This window comes from Ochotona curzoniae, unplaced genomic scaffold (assembly GCF_017591425.1).
Source record: "Ochotona curzoniae isolate NIBS_2020 unplaced genomic scaffold, NIBS_Ocur_1.0 scaffold_3835, whole genome shotgun sequence".
Lineage (NCBI taxonomy): Eukaryota > Metazoa > Chordata > Mammalia > Lagomorpha > Ochotonidae > Ochotona > Ochotona curzoniae.
Window position 1 is genome coordinate 28,659,736 of NW_024467114.1, and position 18,807 is coordinate 28,678,542.

General features: G+C 46.9%; 1 protein-coding gene across 3 annotated transcripts in view; it reads left to right on the forward strand.

Moving 5' to 3' along the window:
- The window catches only part of IGF2BP3 (insulin like growth factor 2 mRNA binding protein 3), a 106,839-nt gene that overhangs the window by 56,073 nt on the left and 31,959 nt on the right, over positions 1-18,807 (forward strand). For all 3 annotated transcript variants that reach the window (XM_040964978.1, XM_040964976.1, XM_040964977.1), the window contains exons 4-5: positions 13,341-13,392; positions 13,484-13,547. In XM_040964978.1, the coding sequence (XP_040820912.1) occupies positions 13,341-13,392; positions 13,484-13,547 (116 nt within the window). The remainder of the gene's footprint in view (positions 1-13,340; positions 13,393-13,483; positions 13,548-18,807) is intronic.

Below are 18,807 nucleotides of genomic sequence, written 5' to 3' on the forward strand. Positions count from 1 at the left end.
GCCCTTGCACATGATGTGTGAGCAAGAGGGAGATTGAAATAATTTCATTGTTTATTCTGGCAGATAGACTTGATGGGGGGGACCTATTGGAGATTTATCTATTTCTAATTTATTTTAGGTTTAATATCACATTTGTAATTCTCCCTCCCCTTTTCCTTCACTACTGTGCCTTTGGGATTTGACTGACTCATCTAGATACATATTTGAAGCTTATCTAGGTATACTTGTGCGAGGTTCATTATCAGGGGCAGGGAACTCAGGATTTCTGTAAATTAATCCTCGTTTTTTATTTATTTGAAAGGGAAAATGACAGAAAAGATGAGACAGAGAACTTGGATCCATGGGTCCATGCCCCAGGTGGCCACAACAGCGGGGCTTGCTGCAGCCAGGAGCCAGGTCTCCATGTGCTGCTTTCCCAACTGCATCAGCAGGAAGCTGGATGGGAGGTGAAACAGCCGCCTGTCACCACAACACCCACCCCCAAATCACTTATCTGCACACCTGTTCTGTGTGTGTCACCTGAACTGTGTTGGTTGAGCATGAAGATACCCTCCTTAGGGCGAACGACTTTGCGCACCTGTGTTTGTGGTCATCCTCAGGCCTACGTAGTGTGACCTCATATACCCAGGTTCAGAGGTCAGCAACACTCTCTTCTGCCTTCAGTCTGTAGCTGTCCTGTTTGGCAGGATTGAGAAGTGGGGTGGGAGGCATAGATTATTGCTATTTTTTTTTAAGATTTATTTTTATTGGAAAGGCAGATATACAGAGAGGAGAGAGAGGGAGGAAGATCTTCTGTCTGATGGTTCACTCCCCAAGCGGCCACAATGGCTGGAGCTGAGCCAGCCTGAAGCCAGGGGACTCCTCCGTGTCTCCCTTGGGGGTGCAGAGTCCCAAAGTCTTGGGCCGTCCTCGACTGCTTTCCCAGACCACAAGTAGGGAGCTGGATGGGAAGTGGGGCCACCGGGATTAGAACCGCGCCCATATGGGATCCCAGTGTGTTCAAGGTGAGGACCTTAACTGCTATGCTATTGCGCTGGGTCCACATAGATTATTTTGAAGCAATTCAAAGGTGAATTCATGTCATTAAAAATTTTCTTCACACACAAAACAGCAGAAAAAGACAATTGAAATTAGTTTTAAACACTAACATGGATTAAGATGAGGTGTGATAATGTCCGATGGCCGCACACTTCAAGCAGTCTTGATGGGTAACTGTTCAGGAACCAGTAGGGTTAGCTCCTGGAGCCGCGAGAAGAGAATCTGTTTCCTTGCCTTCTCCAGACTCACCTGTGGGCCTGGGCTGTGGCCTCTCGCACCTTCCAGTTCAGGCTGTGTGAGGGCAGGTTCATGGGTTTCAGGGTTGAGGAGCTGAGTACTGTTAGGGCCACTGCTTCATTCTCCGTGATAGAACCACAGTGTGAGGAATAGGGATGCTGATCACGTGGAAACACGTGAAGATAAAGTTCTAACCTGCCCAAAGGCCAGTGTGGTGCTCAACAGGCTGATCATCCACCAGTAGCACCAACTTCCCAATGGGCTCCGATTCTATTCCTTACTGTTTCGATTCTGATCCAGCCCCCTGCTTCTGACCTGGGAAAGCAGCAGAAGATACTCAGATGCTTGGGCCCCTGCACGTGGGTGACCCTGAAAAGGCTCCTTGCTTCAGATTAGTTTAACTCTCCTCACCGCCAAAAATCACAGAAAACAGTCACAGATTCCTAACCACTTCTCCCTAGATGTTTCCAAGGTTTTGTTTATTTTGCATGTAAATCTGCAGAAGTGCTTTTACAAATAGAAGGCAGACAGAATTTCCATGAAGTCTGAACCATGGAGTCAGCTTTGGGATGTTGGAATGAACTGGGAACCTTGCTGGCTGGCAGAGTGTTGGTGGCTGTGAGCCTTGGGATGCAGGGGGCCTTTCCCGTTGGTGCCCAGAGGAGCAGTGTGGTCCTTGCAAGGTCACTGCAGGTACAAGTGGCAAAGGCGCTTGCCCATGGCAGGAGTGTTTGTTAGGAATTCACAAACCTGTTGGAGGAGTTTGTCCCATGCCCCAAAGGCCTGACCTCCTTAGATCATCCTGCTCTCCCTCTCAACAGTTGTCTGCCGCTGCTGTCCAAATGGTCTTAACAGAGCTGGGCTGAGCTGAAGCCAGGAATCGGGAGCTTCCTCCAGGTCTCCTGCAAGGGTGCAGGGGCCAAAGAACTTGGGCCAGCCTATGCTATTCCATCAGATGGCATCAGTAAGGAGCTGGATCAGAAGTAGAGCAGCCAGGAAATGAACTGTTCCTGTGGGATGCAGGTGCCACAGAGTGCAGGTTAGCCTGTTGTGCCACTTTGGCAGCCCCACCTTCTACTTACTTCCATCCATCCTGCTGCTGACAGTATCCGCCCCAGGGACCACATCTTCCCCAAGATCCCTTTTTTTCTATTTTTTTTTCTTTTTAAGATTTACTTATTTTTACTATGAAGGAATATATGCAGAGAGGAGAAGAGATAGGAAGATCATTTGTCCATTGATTGACTCCCCGAAGAGGCCGCAGTGGCCAGCACTAAGCCAATCCGAAGCTGGGAACCAGGAGCCTCTTCTGGGTGTCCCACGCGGGTGTAGGGTCCCAAGGCTTTGGGCCATCCTTAACTGCTTTCCCAGTCCACAAGCAGGGAGCTGGATGGGAAGTGAGGCCACTGGGATTAGAACTGGCACCCATATGGGATCCTGGCATGTGCAAGGCGAGAATTTTAACCGAAAGGCTACTGTTCTGGGCCCGATCCCTTGTTTTCTTGCCACACCTGGTGAGGGCCCCCCTGTTCTTCCCCCATGGGTGGTCCTCCGGTAGCTCTGGCACCTGTGACTTCATTTGCTTCCTGGTGTGCCTGCTCTGCCCCACCCCACCCCACCCCCTAACACACACAGCTTCTTAAGCTCTGGGGACAGCAGCCATGTCTTCCCCTTTCAGAAAGCCCCAAACAGTCCCTGCCGCTCAGAATCCTGTCTTGGCGTGCGGCACGGGTGGGAGCTTTGTGTCTTTGTGGTTGGTTACTGCTGCTATTTTTAGAGCAGTTCTCTGGAATTTTGCATATAGAGGATCCCTTGGGCAGGGTAGGCATAAAAAAAACAGAATGTAAATTTGTTGCTGCTGTTGGGTTTTAATGATGCAAAAAACAATTACTGAAGGGTTTTTTGGGGGTATGTTGTTTTAAATAGCATTTTGTCTATGTAGGCAAATGGCAGTCTTGGTGTAGACTGCACTAGCCCCTCAGCAGGCAGAAATAGGTGTTTGGAAAAATGATCTTTTTAATTTTTAAAAAGATTTATTTTATTTTTATTGCAAAGTCATATATATAGAGAGGAGGAGAGACAGAGAGGAAGATGTTAACATCCGATGATTCACTCCCCAAGTGACCACAACAGCTGGTCTGCGCCAATCTGAAGCCAGGAGCCAGGAACTTCCTCCAGGTCTCCCACATGGGTGCAGGGTCCCAAGGCTTTGGGCTGTGCTCAACTGCTTTCCCAGGCCACAAGCAGGGAGCTGGATGGCAAGTGGAGCTGCCAGGATTAGAACCGGAGTCCGTATAGGATCCTGGCCCATTGAAGGCGAGGACTTTAGCTGCTAGGCTACCGTACCGGGCCTGGAAAAGATGATCTTTAAAGGTTTTTTTGATTTGTTTTTAATGTTCATTTGGCCACTTATTTTAACTTTCACAAAGTTCAGGCCCTTTGTGTTATGATTTCTAACAATGGTTAATCTTTCAATTCATGTTTCTATCATAGTGAGTACCTTTACCAATGGGAAACCTCAGATAACAGTGTTGGAGCAATGAGTCACAGGGGAGCTGACGTTACCCAGCAGGCCCCACCCCGCCCCATGCCAGCGTCGTGCTGCTGGTGCCTGCCAGCTCTGAGCGTGCCACATTCCAGGATGTTTGAACACTGCTCGAACTCTTCCCCAGCTGAACAAATAGTTCTGATTTCACAGAATCTGCATGATTTCTTGTAAAAAGACATGACTTCATCCTGTGAGTTTCTTTCTTGATAAAGCAAGCATGAGCCAGCCTTTGGCCAGTCCCGGCCGTGTTTCTGTGTGATAGGGACTTGATCCTGGCCGTTGGTTACAATAAGGACCTTGCACCTGAGCCAGCGCTTCTCTTGGCTTCAAGGGACACCCTGAGCTCATTCTGTGCTTCCTGGTGTGCTCGGCGTGGATTGCTGTGATCTGCCGCTGTACTTCCTGGTTATCTTGTGGAACTGTTGGCGTATTGATTACCGCTGACTTTGTACTGTTCTTTCTAGGTTTTTTTTTTCTTTCTTTTTTTTTTTTTTTTCTTTTTAAAGGGTCTTGTGTGCATTCTAAGTTGCACTCCTTTTTGGAAAATTTATTTAGTTGGGAAGATTTTTTTTTTCTGTAGCAGAGACACCTTGGCACAGAATCTGACAGTAGTGGTTCATTTTAAAGATTTATTCATTTATTTGAAAGGCATTTATGGAGAGACACAGGGAGAAGGGAGGGGAGAGATTGATGTATTCTAGATGATGGTTTACTTTCCAAGTGGCTATGATGACTGGAGCTGGGCCACGGTGAAGCCAGGAGCCTGGAAACTCCATCTGGGTCTGTTGTGGAGGTGGCGGGTACCCGGGCACTTGGGCCATCTTCCAGTGCTTTCTCAGGGAGCAGCCAGGATTGGCACTCGTATGGGATGCTGGCGTAACAGGATTAATCTGTTGCATCATGCCAGCTCTGAGTCTCTGCTTTTAGAAACCTATTCTGATTGATTTGAGTCTTTTAATTTTTCAACAAATTAAACAGCCTATACGTACATATGAAAAATACTGGCATGTATATGTGTAGGATTTATCATTTCTTCAGTTTACCAGAAAATCTGCAGCACTTGGGTTGGTGTTCACTTAGTCACGTCTCGGTGACCTCTTGAGGGTCCAGTCTCTTCCACGGTGCCTGTTTGACCCCTTGGGGAGACTGTCCACTGAGCCTGAATGTGGCCCCATAGTCCTTCTTGCACCGAGCCAGCGGTTGTGGCTAGATGATCCTGCAGTCGCCCAGCCATTTCTCTGTGAATCTCAGCAGCTCTCCTTCCCTGAGAATGTGTGCTGCCCTGGTCACACGTAAAAGCCCTGCTCCTACGTGAAGACCGCACAGGCAGGGACCCCTGAGGTGCCCTTCCCCATGCCCTGCAGCAGCACTCCTGGCCTTCTGCTCGTCCACGGGGGCATGATTTCTAAGAGTTGAGTCCCATATTGGGCACGGTCATCTTGTTGGATTTTAGCTGTGCCCCTTGCACTGAAGCTGAACTCCTCTCAGTACTTTTTCTGTGAATGGACAACTCCATGCCTGCATTCCTTTGGACTTGGGAATGTGACTGATCACAGCTGACAGCAGTTTTTAATCATTAAGTGTCACGCAGAATTACTAACTAGCAAGTTGAACAATATGGATGTTGGGAAGCTGGAAAGCCCGAGATGTGTGACTTCTTAGCTGGGTTGGCTGCAGCTGAGCTGAAGAACTGAACAGAGTGATGCATTGTGAGGTGAGGGGGCAGGTGGTCCTTCCGCAGGGCAGGAACTTCCAGAAGGCCACTCCTGGGTCTGGGCGACATCACGTTTCTCGGTCCCAGAGTATGAGCGTTGGTGGCTGACCCTTACAGAGAGCTGAGGAGGTCATCACTGTCTGCTCGAAGACTGGACCATGTCTCCCATCGAGGCTGGCAGTCACACCTCCCATGATACGCCTGTAGGGGCCGAAAAGCAGGAAGTGAAGAAACTAGCTTATCCATGACACCAACATGAACCGACAGCTACTTGGGTTTTTATAAATAAAATACTTGCTTATTGCAGAAAACACGAAAGCACAGTTCTCAGTGAGCCAGCAGGCCTAACTGTTGGTGTGAAGCACCGTCAGTGTTCGTGTGTGTGAGTGGGTAATTAGTATCGAGGTCTTACTGTTCAAAATAACGAATGGGCTCAGTGCTTTTGCCATGAGGCCTCACTCAGATATTTTTATTGTGTGATAAATTGGTTTGTTAAGGGTTTTGGTAGTTTGGTCTTTATGCTTGTCAGGTATCACTGATTGGCAGGGTCATTAGCGTTTCAACAAGGGTGACGTAAGAGTTGTAGAAACAGCACCGGTGAGAGAACTGAAGTTTGTTGATGGCACCATCAGGCCTCTGCATCATTTTTTTTTTAAATGTGCAAGAGGGCCCAGTGCAATAGCCTAGTAACTAAAGTCCTCACCTTGCATGCACTGCAGCGTTCTTGTCCTGACTGCTCTACTCCCATGTCCATCCCTGCTTCTAGCCTGGGAGGGCAGCAGAGGACGGCCTAAAGCCTTGAGACCCTGCACCTTGCATGGGAGGCCGTGGAGGAATCTCCTAGCTTTGAATTGGCTCAGCTCCGGCTGTTGTGGCCACTTGGGGGGTGAACCAGTGGGCGAAAGATCTTTCTGTCTCTCCTTCTCTCTGTGTATCTGTCTTTCCAGTAAAAATGAATAAATCTTATTTTTTAAATTTATTTTTATTACAAAGTCAGATATACAGAGAAGAGGAGAGATAGAGAGGAAGATGATGATGATTCACTCCCCAAGTGGACGCAATGGCCAGTGCTGTGCCAATCCGAAGCCAGGAGCCAGGAACTTCCTCCGGGCCTCCCACACGGGTGCAGGGTCCCAAAGCTTTGGGCCATCCTCGACTGCTTTCCTGGGCCACAAGCAGGGAGCTGGATGGGAAGCGGGGCCGCCAGGATTAGAACCAGCGTCCATATGGGATCCTGGCGCGTTCAAGGCAAGAGCTTTAGCCACTAGGCCACACCGCCGGGCTCAAATAAATCTTTTATTTATTCTTAAACGCAAGAACTTGGTTCTTAAGAGTCTCCAAGAGATCAGCTGTATAGGCTTGACTTCTGAAAAGTTTGCAGTTAACTAAACTGTCTTCTAGTGATGACAGCCGCTCCTTGATGATTGTTGAGTCTCTGTTGCTTATTAAAACCTTGAAATTACATGGGCAATTCATTCATTTATTATAGTAGATGCTGTCCTGATTGGCGTGGGACTCATATGTGCGTGCTGTGCAGTATGGTCCTGTTACCACTCAAGGGGTGGATCTGGGTGAAAAGCTCAGTACAACTTTCACGTCAAAGCTGTGCTCAAGGGTTTAACGAAGCAGTATCAGAGTAGAGAGAACATAGAACATGCACAGGCTGTATGTACAGCCTTTACCTCTGTCTCTGAAAGGCGGAGTACGGAGAGGGAGTCCGAGTTTTTCCATCCACCATGTCACTCCTTAAAAGGCTAATATAATGGTCACAGCTGGGCAATAAAGCCAGAAGTTTCCTCTGGGTTTCCTATGTGTATGTGGGGCCCAGGTGCTTAGACCATGCTCTGCTGCTTTCCAGGGCGCACCAGCAGGGAGCTGGGTCAGAAAATGGAGCATATGGGACTTGAACCAGCACATTATCAGGGAGCTCAATTAAAAGTGGAGCAGGTAAAGCTTGAACTGTCACCCATATGGGATGCTGGCATTGTGGAGACAATGGCTTAATTTACTGTGTCACAACAGCCCCCCTTCTTTATATCTTGATTACATAGTATCAGATAGAAAAATGGTGGGTGTAGGAAACCTTGCTTTGCTTCTAGACCTTTCTATCCCACCAATACATTTCAGGAGAAGAGACTTCTCAGCACATTGGTAGGGGCTGCTTTTGAAAACTTGATTTCTTTGGAGTTACCTGTCAGTGGAAACAAATGCCAACAGGGAGAGGGTTTCCCCTTCCCTTTTGTCCCCTGTCCACTCCTGTCCACCTCTGTGGCCTTTTCTTAGTGGTGTTCCCAGGGATGATAGGAGAAGCCTCACTCCCAGCCCCTCCAAACCAAATAGCCTGAGCATTTGTATCTGCCCATGTTCATTTGTTTTTCCAGTATTCTCCAGGGAGGGTCTTAAGAGCAGAGGAAAAGTATCTATTTCATTGGCGTTTCTTATTTATGAAAACAATGTAAAGGCCAATATAATTTAGATTTGATGTTTCTTTTCTTTCCTTGATGGTGAAATTACACGTTCATGATAGAAAACTTGGAAAGTGACAAGGAAAGAAGAAAGTCTTTCTCCCAATGGCAATGTTGTTAGATGACTCATAGCTAAATGCATTCTTCAGCATAGTTGGGTCGTGGTGCATATATAATTTTATATCCTGCTGTGTTCTAAGCATTTTTCTATTTTTACAATTGAACTATAATTCACACACCATAAAATGTATCCTCTTTGAAACATGTGATTTAGTGGCTTTTGGTATATTTACAAGATCAGAAACCATCACTGCCAATTCCAGAACATTTTCATTATCCTCAGAAGTAGCCAGCCTTTCAGGGTCACTGGTATCTCTTCTGCAGCCTCCTCTTCGACCCCAGAAACTCCTCCTGTACTTTTGGTCCCTTTGGGTTCAACTTCTTTTGTACATGTGGAATCATATGACCTGTGTCTCTGCATCTGGCTGTTTTCACTGAGCATGGTTTGTCCAGTGTACAGGCGTGTCTTGGTCTGTTTCATCCCTCGATGCTAGGTAGTATTCCCCCAGGTACTGTGGATCCATTTATCAGTAGGTGACGTGGGGGCTGTTTTACTTACTTTTAAAAATTTATATTTGAAAGGAAAATTTTACAAAGAGAAGGAGACAGAAAGGTCAGCCTTTCATCCTTTCTTTCACTCCCCAAATGGCTGCAACAGCCAGAGCTGAGCTGATCTGAAGCCGGGAGCCAGGAGCCTTTTCCAGGACTCCCCCACAGGTACAGGGTCCCAAGGACTTGGACCACCCCTCACTGCTCTCCCAGGCCATTAAGCAGGAGCTGGATTGGAAGTGGAGCAGCTGGAACACAAACCAGTGCTCATATGGGGTGACAGTGCTAGCAGGTAGATAAATTTGCTGCACCACCATGTTTGCCCCTGCTATATGTTTTATTATAACCACCACCCTGGCATGGGTGGAGAGTGTCACTGTGCTTTTTATTGACACCATCTTAAGGACTAACGATGTTGAACATCCTTTCAGACACTTGCTTATTTTTTTTTAATTGCTGTTGGGGAAAATTCTATTTAAATCCTTTACGCATTTCAAAAACAAGCTGTCTTGTGTTGTGAGAGTTTGTCATGCATCCTAGGCCCAAGTCCCTCACCCACAGAGTCAGTTTGCACGTATTTTCTGTGGATTGCCTTTTTACTTCCTTGAGAGAGTTCTTGGAAGGAAAAAGGCTTCACAATTTATTTGAAAGGCAGGATGACAGGGAGAGAGAAATGTTCCATCCACGGATTCAGTTTCCAAGTACGTAAAACAGCCGAGTCTGGGCCAGGCCAAAGCCAGGAGCCAGGAATTCCAGTCTGTGTGTGGCAGGAAGCCAAGCACCAGGGCTAACTTCTTCTGCTTCCTTCCCCAGGTACACTAGCAAGAAGCTAGAGTGGAAGCGGAATAGCATAGAATCTGGCGTTGCCATCAGTAGCTTAATCCTTTGTGCTGCAACATTGGCCCTTGGTTTTGTACTTTTATCCTTTCATAGTTTAATTAATTGAATTCTTTGAGTGTTGATCAAGGCTGTTTCTTAGTCTGTTTATTAAGTTTTATTTATTTGCTTGAAAGTCAAAGTAGCAAAGAGAGAATTCACCTGCTAGTTCACTCCCCAAATTTCTACAGTAGCCAAGTCAGCGCCAGGTCAAAACCTGGAGCCAGGAACCTCTTTGGACTTTCCTGCATGAATTCAGGGGTACAGGGACTTGGCCATCCTCTGCTGTCCTCCCAGGCACATTAGCAGAGAGTTGGATTAGAAGTATAGCCACTGGGACTCGAACTGGTGCCTATATTGGATGCCAGTACTGCATTTGGCAGCTTTATGCACTCTGCCACAGCACCAGAGGCAGTATGTATAGATTTTATTAGAAATACAGAGACAGGTGAACAGAGTTCTTATCTGTTGGTTCACTTCCCAAATGCTTGCACTGGCCCCTCACGGGCCTAAGCTGGGAACTGGGAACTAGGCCAAGTTTCCCACATGGGTGGCAGGGACCCAGATATTTGAGCCCTCACCTACTGCTTGCCAGGCTTGGTATCAGCCAGAAGTGGAACTGGGGGAGAGTAGGGAGCCGTTAGCTAGCTGTGTTCCCCTGGTCGGTTGCTGTCTGTAGTGGTGATTAAACAGAAATGAAATTAGTGAGTCAAAGGTTAGAAATGTTTGAGTTTCCTTTCTGTTTGTGAAATTGCTTTCTAGAAACTTTGTATCAAGTAACTCCTGCCTGCCAAGTCCAAGGCGTCTTTCAATGCCTCCTTTCAGTACTGCATGTTGGCATTAGCAGTTCGTAATTGTGGTTCATTTGGGCCCTTTGATGTCCTTTGCCCCTTGGCAATTGGCACAATTGTGTTTTTCCAAGTTCCCCCCCACCCCCCCACTCTAAAATGACTTTGGCCAAGTAATGTATTTTCATGGTGTTTTTGATCTGTTTTTATTGTGTTCTGGAGACAGTGACAGAGAGTGAGTAAGCACCTGTTTGTTGCTTTACTCCTTGGCCGCTTGCCTTGACCAGTACTGGACTGAACTAAAGCTGGGAGCTGGGGGGGAAGTCTGGTTTTGGCATGTGGGTGGAGGGACCCAGTTCTCTTAGCCACAACCCCTGTTGCCTCTGAAAGTCTGCATCAGCAGGAGGCTGGAGTCGGGGTCAGAGCTGGGCATGAAACTCAGTCCTCTGGCGTGGGGTACAGGTCTCTTATGCGGCGTGCTGAGTGATTGCTCGTCATGGTCTAGTATTCCTGACTGTGCTTGCTGGATAGGGGTTTGTGCTTCTTTAGCAGGTGACTGGAATGGTTCTGCGCTTTCTCTCTTCCCTTCATTTAAGGTTTCCCAGTAATATAAGGTCCTGTGCAATAAGAATAGCTAAAATGCACCTGAAAGGCTAGCTCTTGTTGGAAACATAATTTTATTAATATTATTTGAAAGTGACAGACAGCTGAAGGGCAGGGAGAGACTAAACATTCCCTAAGTGATTGCAATAGCCCAGTCTGCACAGGTTGAAGCCAGTAGGTTGCAGCCCAGCCATTGTGGGAATCAACCAGCAGATGAAAGATCTCTCTCTCTCTCTCCTCTCTGTAAATCTGCCTTTCTAATAAAAATAAGTAAATTAGGAATAGAGATTCTGATTAGAGAGTTGTGGAAATGTTGAATATATACATTGGGTGTGTGTTGTTTTGCCTTTCAAACAAGGCTGCCTGAAAGAGACACTTGTGGCTGGAGTAGATGAGTTACAACTACAACCTTGTGGGGTCCGTGTTGTGGCATAGCACACTGAACTTCAGGAATGTGGTGCCGGCATCCCATTTGGGCTCTGGTTCTAGTCTCAGCTGCTCTACTTCTGATTCAGCTAATGGCCTGGAAAGCAGTGAAGGATCATCCAAGTGCTTGGGTCCCTAAACCATGTGGGAGACCTGGAAAAACCTCGTAGCTCTTGGCTTAGGCCTCAGTAATTCACAGCCTAACTTTCATGGCCACCTGGGGATGAACCAGTGGATGGAAGACCTTACTCTCTGTGTCTTTGCTTTGCTTTCGTAAATCTGCCTCTCCAATAAAAAAATTAAAACAAAAATTTACTTTTATTGGAAAGGCAGATCAGATTTATAGAGAGAAGGAGAGACAAAGAGAAATCCCCTAATGGCCTCAAGGGCTGGAGGTGAGCCAATTAAGAGCCAGGAGCTTCCTCTGGGTCTCTCAAGCATGTGCAGGGTCCCAAGGCTTTGGGCCATCCTCGTCTGCTTTCCCAGGCCACAAGCAGGGAGCTGGATGGGAAGTGGAGCAGCCAGGACACAAACCAGTGACCATGTGAGATCCCAGTGCTTGCAAGGTGAGGATTAAGCATTGAGCCATTGCATTGTATCATAAATTGAATTCTTTATATATACCTATAAAGGATTTTATTTGAAAGCCAGAGATAGAGATCATCCATCTGTTCACCTCCCAGATGGCTGCTGTCTTTAGGCTGGTCCAATGTGCTTGGTGCTGGGGCTAGAACAGTCATCAGAACACTTGTCGTGAGATATAACCACCAGCAGGTGAGATAGGTGAAGCGCTCAGAAGAAAAATATTAAGTCTTATGTTTAATGCTAGCAATAATTAGAGATGAGCGTTGATGCACCACTGTTGGCACTCAAATGGTTTAGCGAATCAAAACTTAGCCATGAAAGCATTGCTTTCACACGTAGATGTTAACCTCATTTGAAAGGTAAAGCACCTTGCTAAAGACTCCAAACGGACCCAGTAGTCAAAAGCCTTCAACATTCCAAAGAAGGTGAAGCTTCCTGGAGAAATTATCCAACATCTAAGAGGAAATTCTATAACTTACTGGTTGTGTTTCTTAACAGCTTACTGTGGCTTGGGCCAGAAAATGTTTTTAAAGGAGAACCCTTCAAATTTTGCAATCAAGTTGATGAATTAGCAGTTGCCATAAATCCATTGAAGGTTATTTTGGTTTTCAAAGAAAGTTTGTCCCAGTTCTTGGAAGCTGAAGGACAGCTGACTTTGCTTTACAGTGATGAGATGCACACCTGTACTTTACAATATACTCCTAGATACTGTTTTCATAGCCTCGCCTTTAGCATGCACTCACTATGCAGTCATGTGACAACGGGAATGACAGTGCACGCCAGTGCAAAGTGTTCGTTTTCCAAGCCGGGTACAGACTTAGACATGCCGACCTGCTGTGTGCCTCCTGCCATCTGTGTATTGATAACCACCGATGTTTGTCCTCACTTCAGGTTTCCAGGCAGCCTCAACAGCTGTCATCCATTTCTTGCTGGCCTGCCCTGAGACAGTGTATTCTACTGACCCATCCAAGGGTGCAGGAAGTTCTTTGGAAAGGAACGTGTTCCATGGCTTCTCGGCCTTTTGGCTAAGATCAAGTGTAGGAACATGTCCCAAACAAAGCTTGGATTTCTTCACTTGGGGTGTGGCTGCGTGTTTCAGCAGATGAGAAGGCAGGTGCTTTCGTGGTGTCTGTGTAAGAAGCTGCTCTTCCTCCCACACCTCCTGAGCCAGCCAGCTGTGGCTCTGAATGCTGTGTGCAGTCGCTGCTGCTCTTTCTTGGTTCAGCCAGGAAAGGAGATGAAAGCCGGGGCTCCAGGGATGGGCAGCAGGGAGGAGCCAGCCATATGTTCCAAGGTTCTTCCTGCAGCCCAGAGCCCCCAGCTTCCTTCCTTTCTTGCGACCTACCCCCTTCTCTTTTTCATTGTAATGACTTAGTTGTAAAACATGTTCCTGCCCTGTTCATAACTTGGGAAACTGAAAAATTTTTAATTTTCTCTCCCCCACCTGCTAGGTGCTGGATAGTTTACTAGTCCAGTATGGAGTGGTGGAGAGCTGTGAGCAAGGTACCTGTCTTCTGCATTGCTTTCAAATTGGGGAAAGGAAGGAAGTGGAAAGCAAACTAACTTGATTCTCTCCATTTTTCTCTTCCTCTAGTGAACACTGACTCGGAAACCGCGGTCGTAAATGTAACCTATTCCAGTAAGGACCAAGCTAGACAGTAAGCCGCTTGACTCTTCTTGTCTCTACGTTAATAACTAGACCAAGAACAGTAACTTGGGCTTTTGTGGATTCCTAAATTGGAGAAGGGCTGGTGAGCAGCCAGAAGACGGTTCATTTTGCAAAGTTGGACTCTGCAGCTGAGCCTTTCCTTCTAAGTTTGAGTGTCTAGTAAGACTCTTGTGGGTTAAAGTTGTATTTCATTTTTTTGTGTCTCGGGTGCCAGCTTTAGAGTGATCTGGCATGAAGTTAATTGTACCCACTGTGTAAGAGAGCTCCGGACCTAGCTGGTGTTACAGATTACATACAGGCTCCCCCACTCTCCTGTTTTACTCAAATGACATGTACATTACTACTATTCCATCCAGAGCTGGTAAGTTGATCTTGCATTCATCCACCAACAGTGCTGAATGTTAAGTCTTGCTGATTTCTCTTAGGATTGCTGTTGTCATAAAAGGGTTTGCAAACACGGGGCCCATGTTGTTTGCTCTTAGACTGAGGACTTAAGTACACTGCCATACATAGACAGGTTTGGTCACAACCTGTCTATGCACAACAGGTTTGGTTTCTCCGAAGAGGAGATGATTGTGTAGGCAGTGGTCCAAGAAGCCGTGCTTTGGGGAGGGAGAGCGGGGATCCCATAAACACTGCTCTGAACAGTTCTCAGGCCATGAGGTCAGCAGAGTGGCGGATGACTCCACCAGCAGTAAGTGCCAAGGCTCTGCTAACTCTGCAAGTCTGACCAGTTCCAGGCACCAGGGGGCCAGAACAGACTGTGATCTGTGTGGCAAATTGAATAGATATACCACACTGGCTGACCTTGAGCCCTCACAGCAAAGCAAGCTGCGAAAGTTGGCAATACAGCTGGGGTGCTCCCTCTGCATGGCACTGTGGAAGAAACAGCACAACTAGAAAAAGAGAAGGACATTGACTTGGTGCACACAGAACTTTATTTCTTACTCACAAAATTCACTTTTATTTGAAAGGCAGATTTACAGAGGAAACAGAGCTTCCATCCTCTGATTTACCTACTCCCCTCAAATGGCCAGATTGTCCGGAGCTGAGTCAATCTGAAGCCAGGAGCCAGCACCTGCTTCCTGGTGTCCCACATGGTTTGACTTGAGCTGTTCTCTACAGCTTCCTCAGGTCATAAGCAGGAAGCTGCATGGGAAGTGGAATAGCTGGGACATAAACTGGTGTCATAAGATGCTGGCACTGGCAGACAGAGGATTAGTTTACTACACCACGACGCCAGCACCCGGAACTTCATTCTTACCTCGGCAGTATTCTCCTGTAGCTCAGTCTGCCAGCATTGTCAGGAAGCTGGAGTCGGGAGCCACAGCTGGGAACCAAACCAGGTAGCTGGGAAGTAGGAAGCAGACATCACCATCAGTGTATTAACCACTGGACCAAGATCCTGCCCTCATTAAAATTTGTTTTGTTTTGTTTTACCAGGTTATAGGAGATCTTGGTCATTATAGAGACTGTGGTATGAGTTGTAAAACAGATTTGGTCCCTGTGTGGTAGCCGAGTGGCTAAAGTCCTTGCCTTACGTACACCAGGATCCCATATGGGCGCTGGTGCTAATCCAGGCGGCCCTGCTTCCCATCCAGCTCCCTGCTTGTGGCCTGGGAAGGCAGTTGAGGATGGCTCAAAGCCTTGGCATCCTGCACCTGTGTGGGAGACCCAGAGGAGGCTCCGGGCTCCTGGCTTTAGATCAGCTCAGCTCCAGCCATTGTGGCTGCTTGGGGAGTGAGTCAGTGGATGGAAGAACTCCCTCTCTGTCGTTCCTCCTCTCTGTATATCTGACTGCAATAAAAAATAAATCTTAAAAAAATTAGATTCATGCTACACATTTGTTTTTTACCCATGTCACAGAAATCTCCTATACCCTGAAATTAGGGTGTGAAAATGGGAGTAGTGAGAAAGCAGTGATTTCCATGATTTTACAGTTTATACTAAATACATAATAGATACAAGTCTTTACTGATAAGAAGTAAGGAATGATGAACTTAAGGGTGTTTGGAAATTGTCGGAGGCCTGTCCTAATTGCTTTATTTGAAAACTCATGTGAGGCTTGATAAAATGGACAAATTCTCAGTTTAATAAAATGAGTGGCTGCGTGTGGGAGACACAGCCTGCCTAGCTTTGAGTGGGACAAGATAAAGTTTAGTACCAACCAGGGAACTGCCATTAGGGCCCTCCTCTTTAGTAAACATGAGTCCTTAGATATACAGCCATGAGAGGTCAAAACAGTGAAGACAAAAGCAGTGCTGAAAATCGCAGTAATGTTGTCAAAAAAACAAAACAAAAAACAACCTTCCCACAGTGATTGTTATAGACTTAACAAAGAGCACTGCTGATCCTGGACCAGGTGCATTGTGGAGGTAGAATGGTTCTTACAAGTTATGTAAAGCAGGTAAATTAGAAAACTAAGCAAATAGGCTACAATTTCCACGTTAGGGAAGTAGGGTAACTAATCTTAGTGGAGGTGGTGGAGATGGTGGTCAATCTGGCCGCCCTGATGTAACCTTTCTACTCTGAGCTTTGAGTTTTCCTAAGTTACAAAATGAGTGTTGAAAAGACACAACTAGGCCAACTACGTGGCTCAGCAAGTTGTGTAGTGGCTTGCAACATTAGCATCCCACGTGAACACCAGTTTGAGTCCTGGCTGATTCAGGTCCCTACTGATGAGCTTGGTGAAGAAATTGAAAGATGACCCAAGTTCTTGGACTCCCACACCCCCATGTAGGAAACCTGGATAAAGTTTCAAATTCCTGGTTTGGCCTGGCCCAGCTGTGGCTGTTGTAGCCATTTGGGAGATGAACAAGTGAATGGAAAATCTACTCCTCTCTGTAGCTCTGCCTTGCAAAATAAATCTGTCTTTAAGCGTATGCATGCATATCTGCACATACTTAGAGAAACTAACTTTACCTGAAGGTGTGGCACCTGGGCATCCAGGAAGTGACCCTGGTTCAACCTATTCGTTACCGTTTGCTCTGGGGGCAGCTCCAAAAGTCTTGAATCGGAGCAGGCTGCTTCCTCCAAGACTCAGCCCACTGAGCCCAGCAGGTCCCTCCCCATGACCACCTGCTACCTTCTCTGAAGCCGTTTCACTTGTCCACATCCTTTTGTGGGCAAGGGCCACCCAGAGCTCACATCTTAGGCTGAGGGCTGGCTGCATGGGTCTGCTCAGCCAATCTCTGCTCTCTCAGCACCTGCTGCCTGAACATGGGCCTCTGCAGGTGAGCGTAGAGCTGGGAGATGGAGGGGATTGTTTCAAGGCCCAGTTGCATTGGATAGTCTCTGCTGCCATCTCTGAAGTAGCAATAAGTACAGTCCTTTGCTCAGGAGGCTGCTGGGAACTAGGCTGGTTCCTCTAAAACTTTGACTATCAGAGCTCAGAAATCTGTTAGGCATTTCCCCAATATGCATCATTGCTGCTGAAATACCTTGTTCTGGGCCTGGGAAGACAGGGACCTACTTAAGAGATGCTTGCTGTGGTCTCTTTCTGTTCTTTTGGTTCTACAAAGACCTTCTCAGGCACAGCTGTCTCTAAAGACACAATATAATATGGAAATTCCTGCCACCTTGTGGCTAAGAAAGATCAGAGGGTCACAGCACAGATGGGATAGGAAATAACGTGCAGCATTTTTATTGAAATGGAGATCTCAAGCTGCTAAATTGCTGAAATCACGAAACCAGTAAGAGTAGTAAAAGGTTAAGGTCCTTCAATATTGGAGTCTGTGATGCAGCTGCCTTTTTTCTTTTGGATCCAGATAGGTTGAAGTCTGGCTTACCCATGTCTTTCGTGTTGGAGGATTTGTCCTGGGTGACCAGGACATGAGAGTATATAGACATTGAGTTCTTAGCCTTACTTTTGTCTAGTATCCTTCTTTATTTTCTCATTTATTTAAAACGCAGAGTTAGAGAGCATGCAAATACTTCCATCCACTGGCTCACTACCCACATGGCTGCAATGGCCAGAACTGGACCAGGACAAAGCTTGTAGCTTCTTCCAGGTCCCAGGTGGGTGCTGGGACCAAAGCACTTGGCCATCCTCTGCTGCTTTTCGTAGGTGCATTGGAAGCGATGCAGCCTTTCGTCTACATTCCTTCAAGAAAGGGAAGGGAAGCAAAGAACAGTGTATCCCAAAATATTCCTGGAAAATGAAGTCCAAAGATGTGCATTTTGATGCGCTAGAAATGGCAATTTTAAAAAATAATGTGTTTCCACAAACTGTGGGGTCCCTTGTGTGAGGTTCTGTCACAGATGCTTAGGGAAGACAAGTATGGTCTATGCCTGAAGTCCCTGAGGAGCCTGACACGGAGACCACGGGATTAAGGCAGACACAGGGCAGTGTATGTCGCACTCCCAGTTAGCCGTTCAAAGAAGGAACTGCACCCCTGCCCACCGGTTTGTCCACGTGAAGGGGGCAGGTCTGGTAGCAGAGGTGGCTGTGGTGAGTAACCTTGTGGGAAGTGCCTTGGGAGATCTGTGGTAACAGAGGCTTCTGGCTGCGTTTGTATTTTCCCCATCTGGGATTTGTTACTACAGGAGCTCCCTGGAGTGAGTGCTAAGGAGTGCAGGACTGTGAGGCAAACAGGGCGTTGCAGGGATGAGAGGATGGAATCCTGGAACCTGAGAATGGCAGTATGCAGTGCTGGCTGCTGGTCTACACCTGCCTTCCACCTCCATGCTCTCAGACCCTTCTTGGTTCTGGGACCTATTTTCCTCTCCCCTATCTCCCTCCCCCAACCACAGTGAAGAATTGAAAATCGGTTTCCCAATAAGGACAGTAGTGTCTAAGTGGGAACACCCATGGTGAGTACCTGAGTTGGGGGTGGGGAAGGCGTTATTGGCTATCAGCTGCCTAATCTCATTTTCCTGCCTAGACTTTCTCCCTGTTGGAGAAAGTGGACATTGTGTACCGGGGGTTAGGAGGGTGTGGAAGTTTGTCATACCATTACCAAGTTGTCGATTATTTTTTTAAAAAGGATAAATTTTAATTTTTTTAAAAAAGATTTTTATTTTTTTGAAAGGTAGAGTTACCTTCCATCTACTGGTTCATTCCTCAAAGGGCTAAAGCAGCCAGGGCTGGCCCATATCAGGAGCTTCCTAATGGTCTCCCACTTAGGAGAGGCCCAAGGACTTGGGCTATCTTCCATTGCTTTCCCAGGAGCATTTGCAGGGAGCTGGGTCAGAAGTGGAGTAATCGGAACATGAACCAGCATCCATATGGAATACTGGTGACAGAGGTT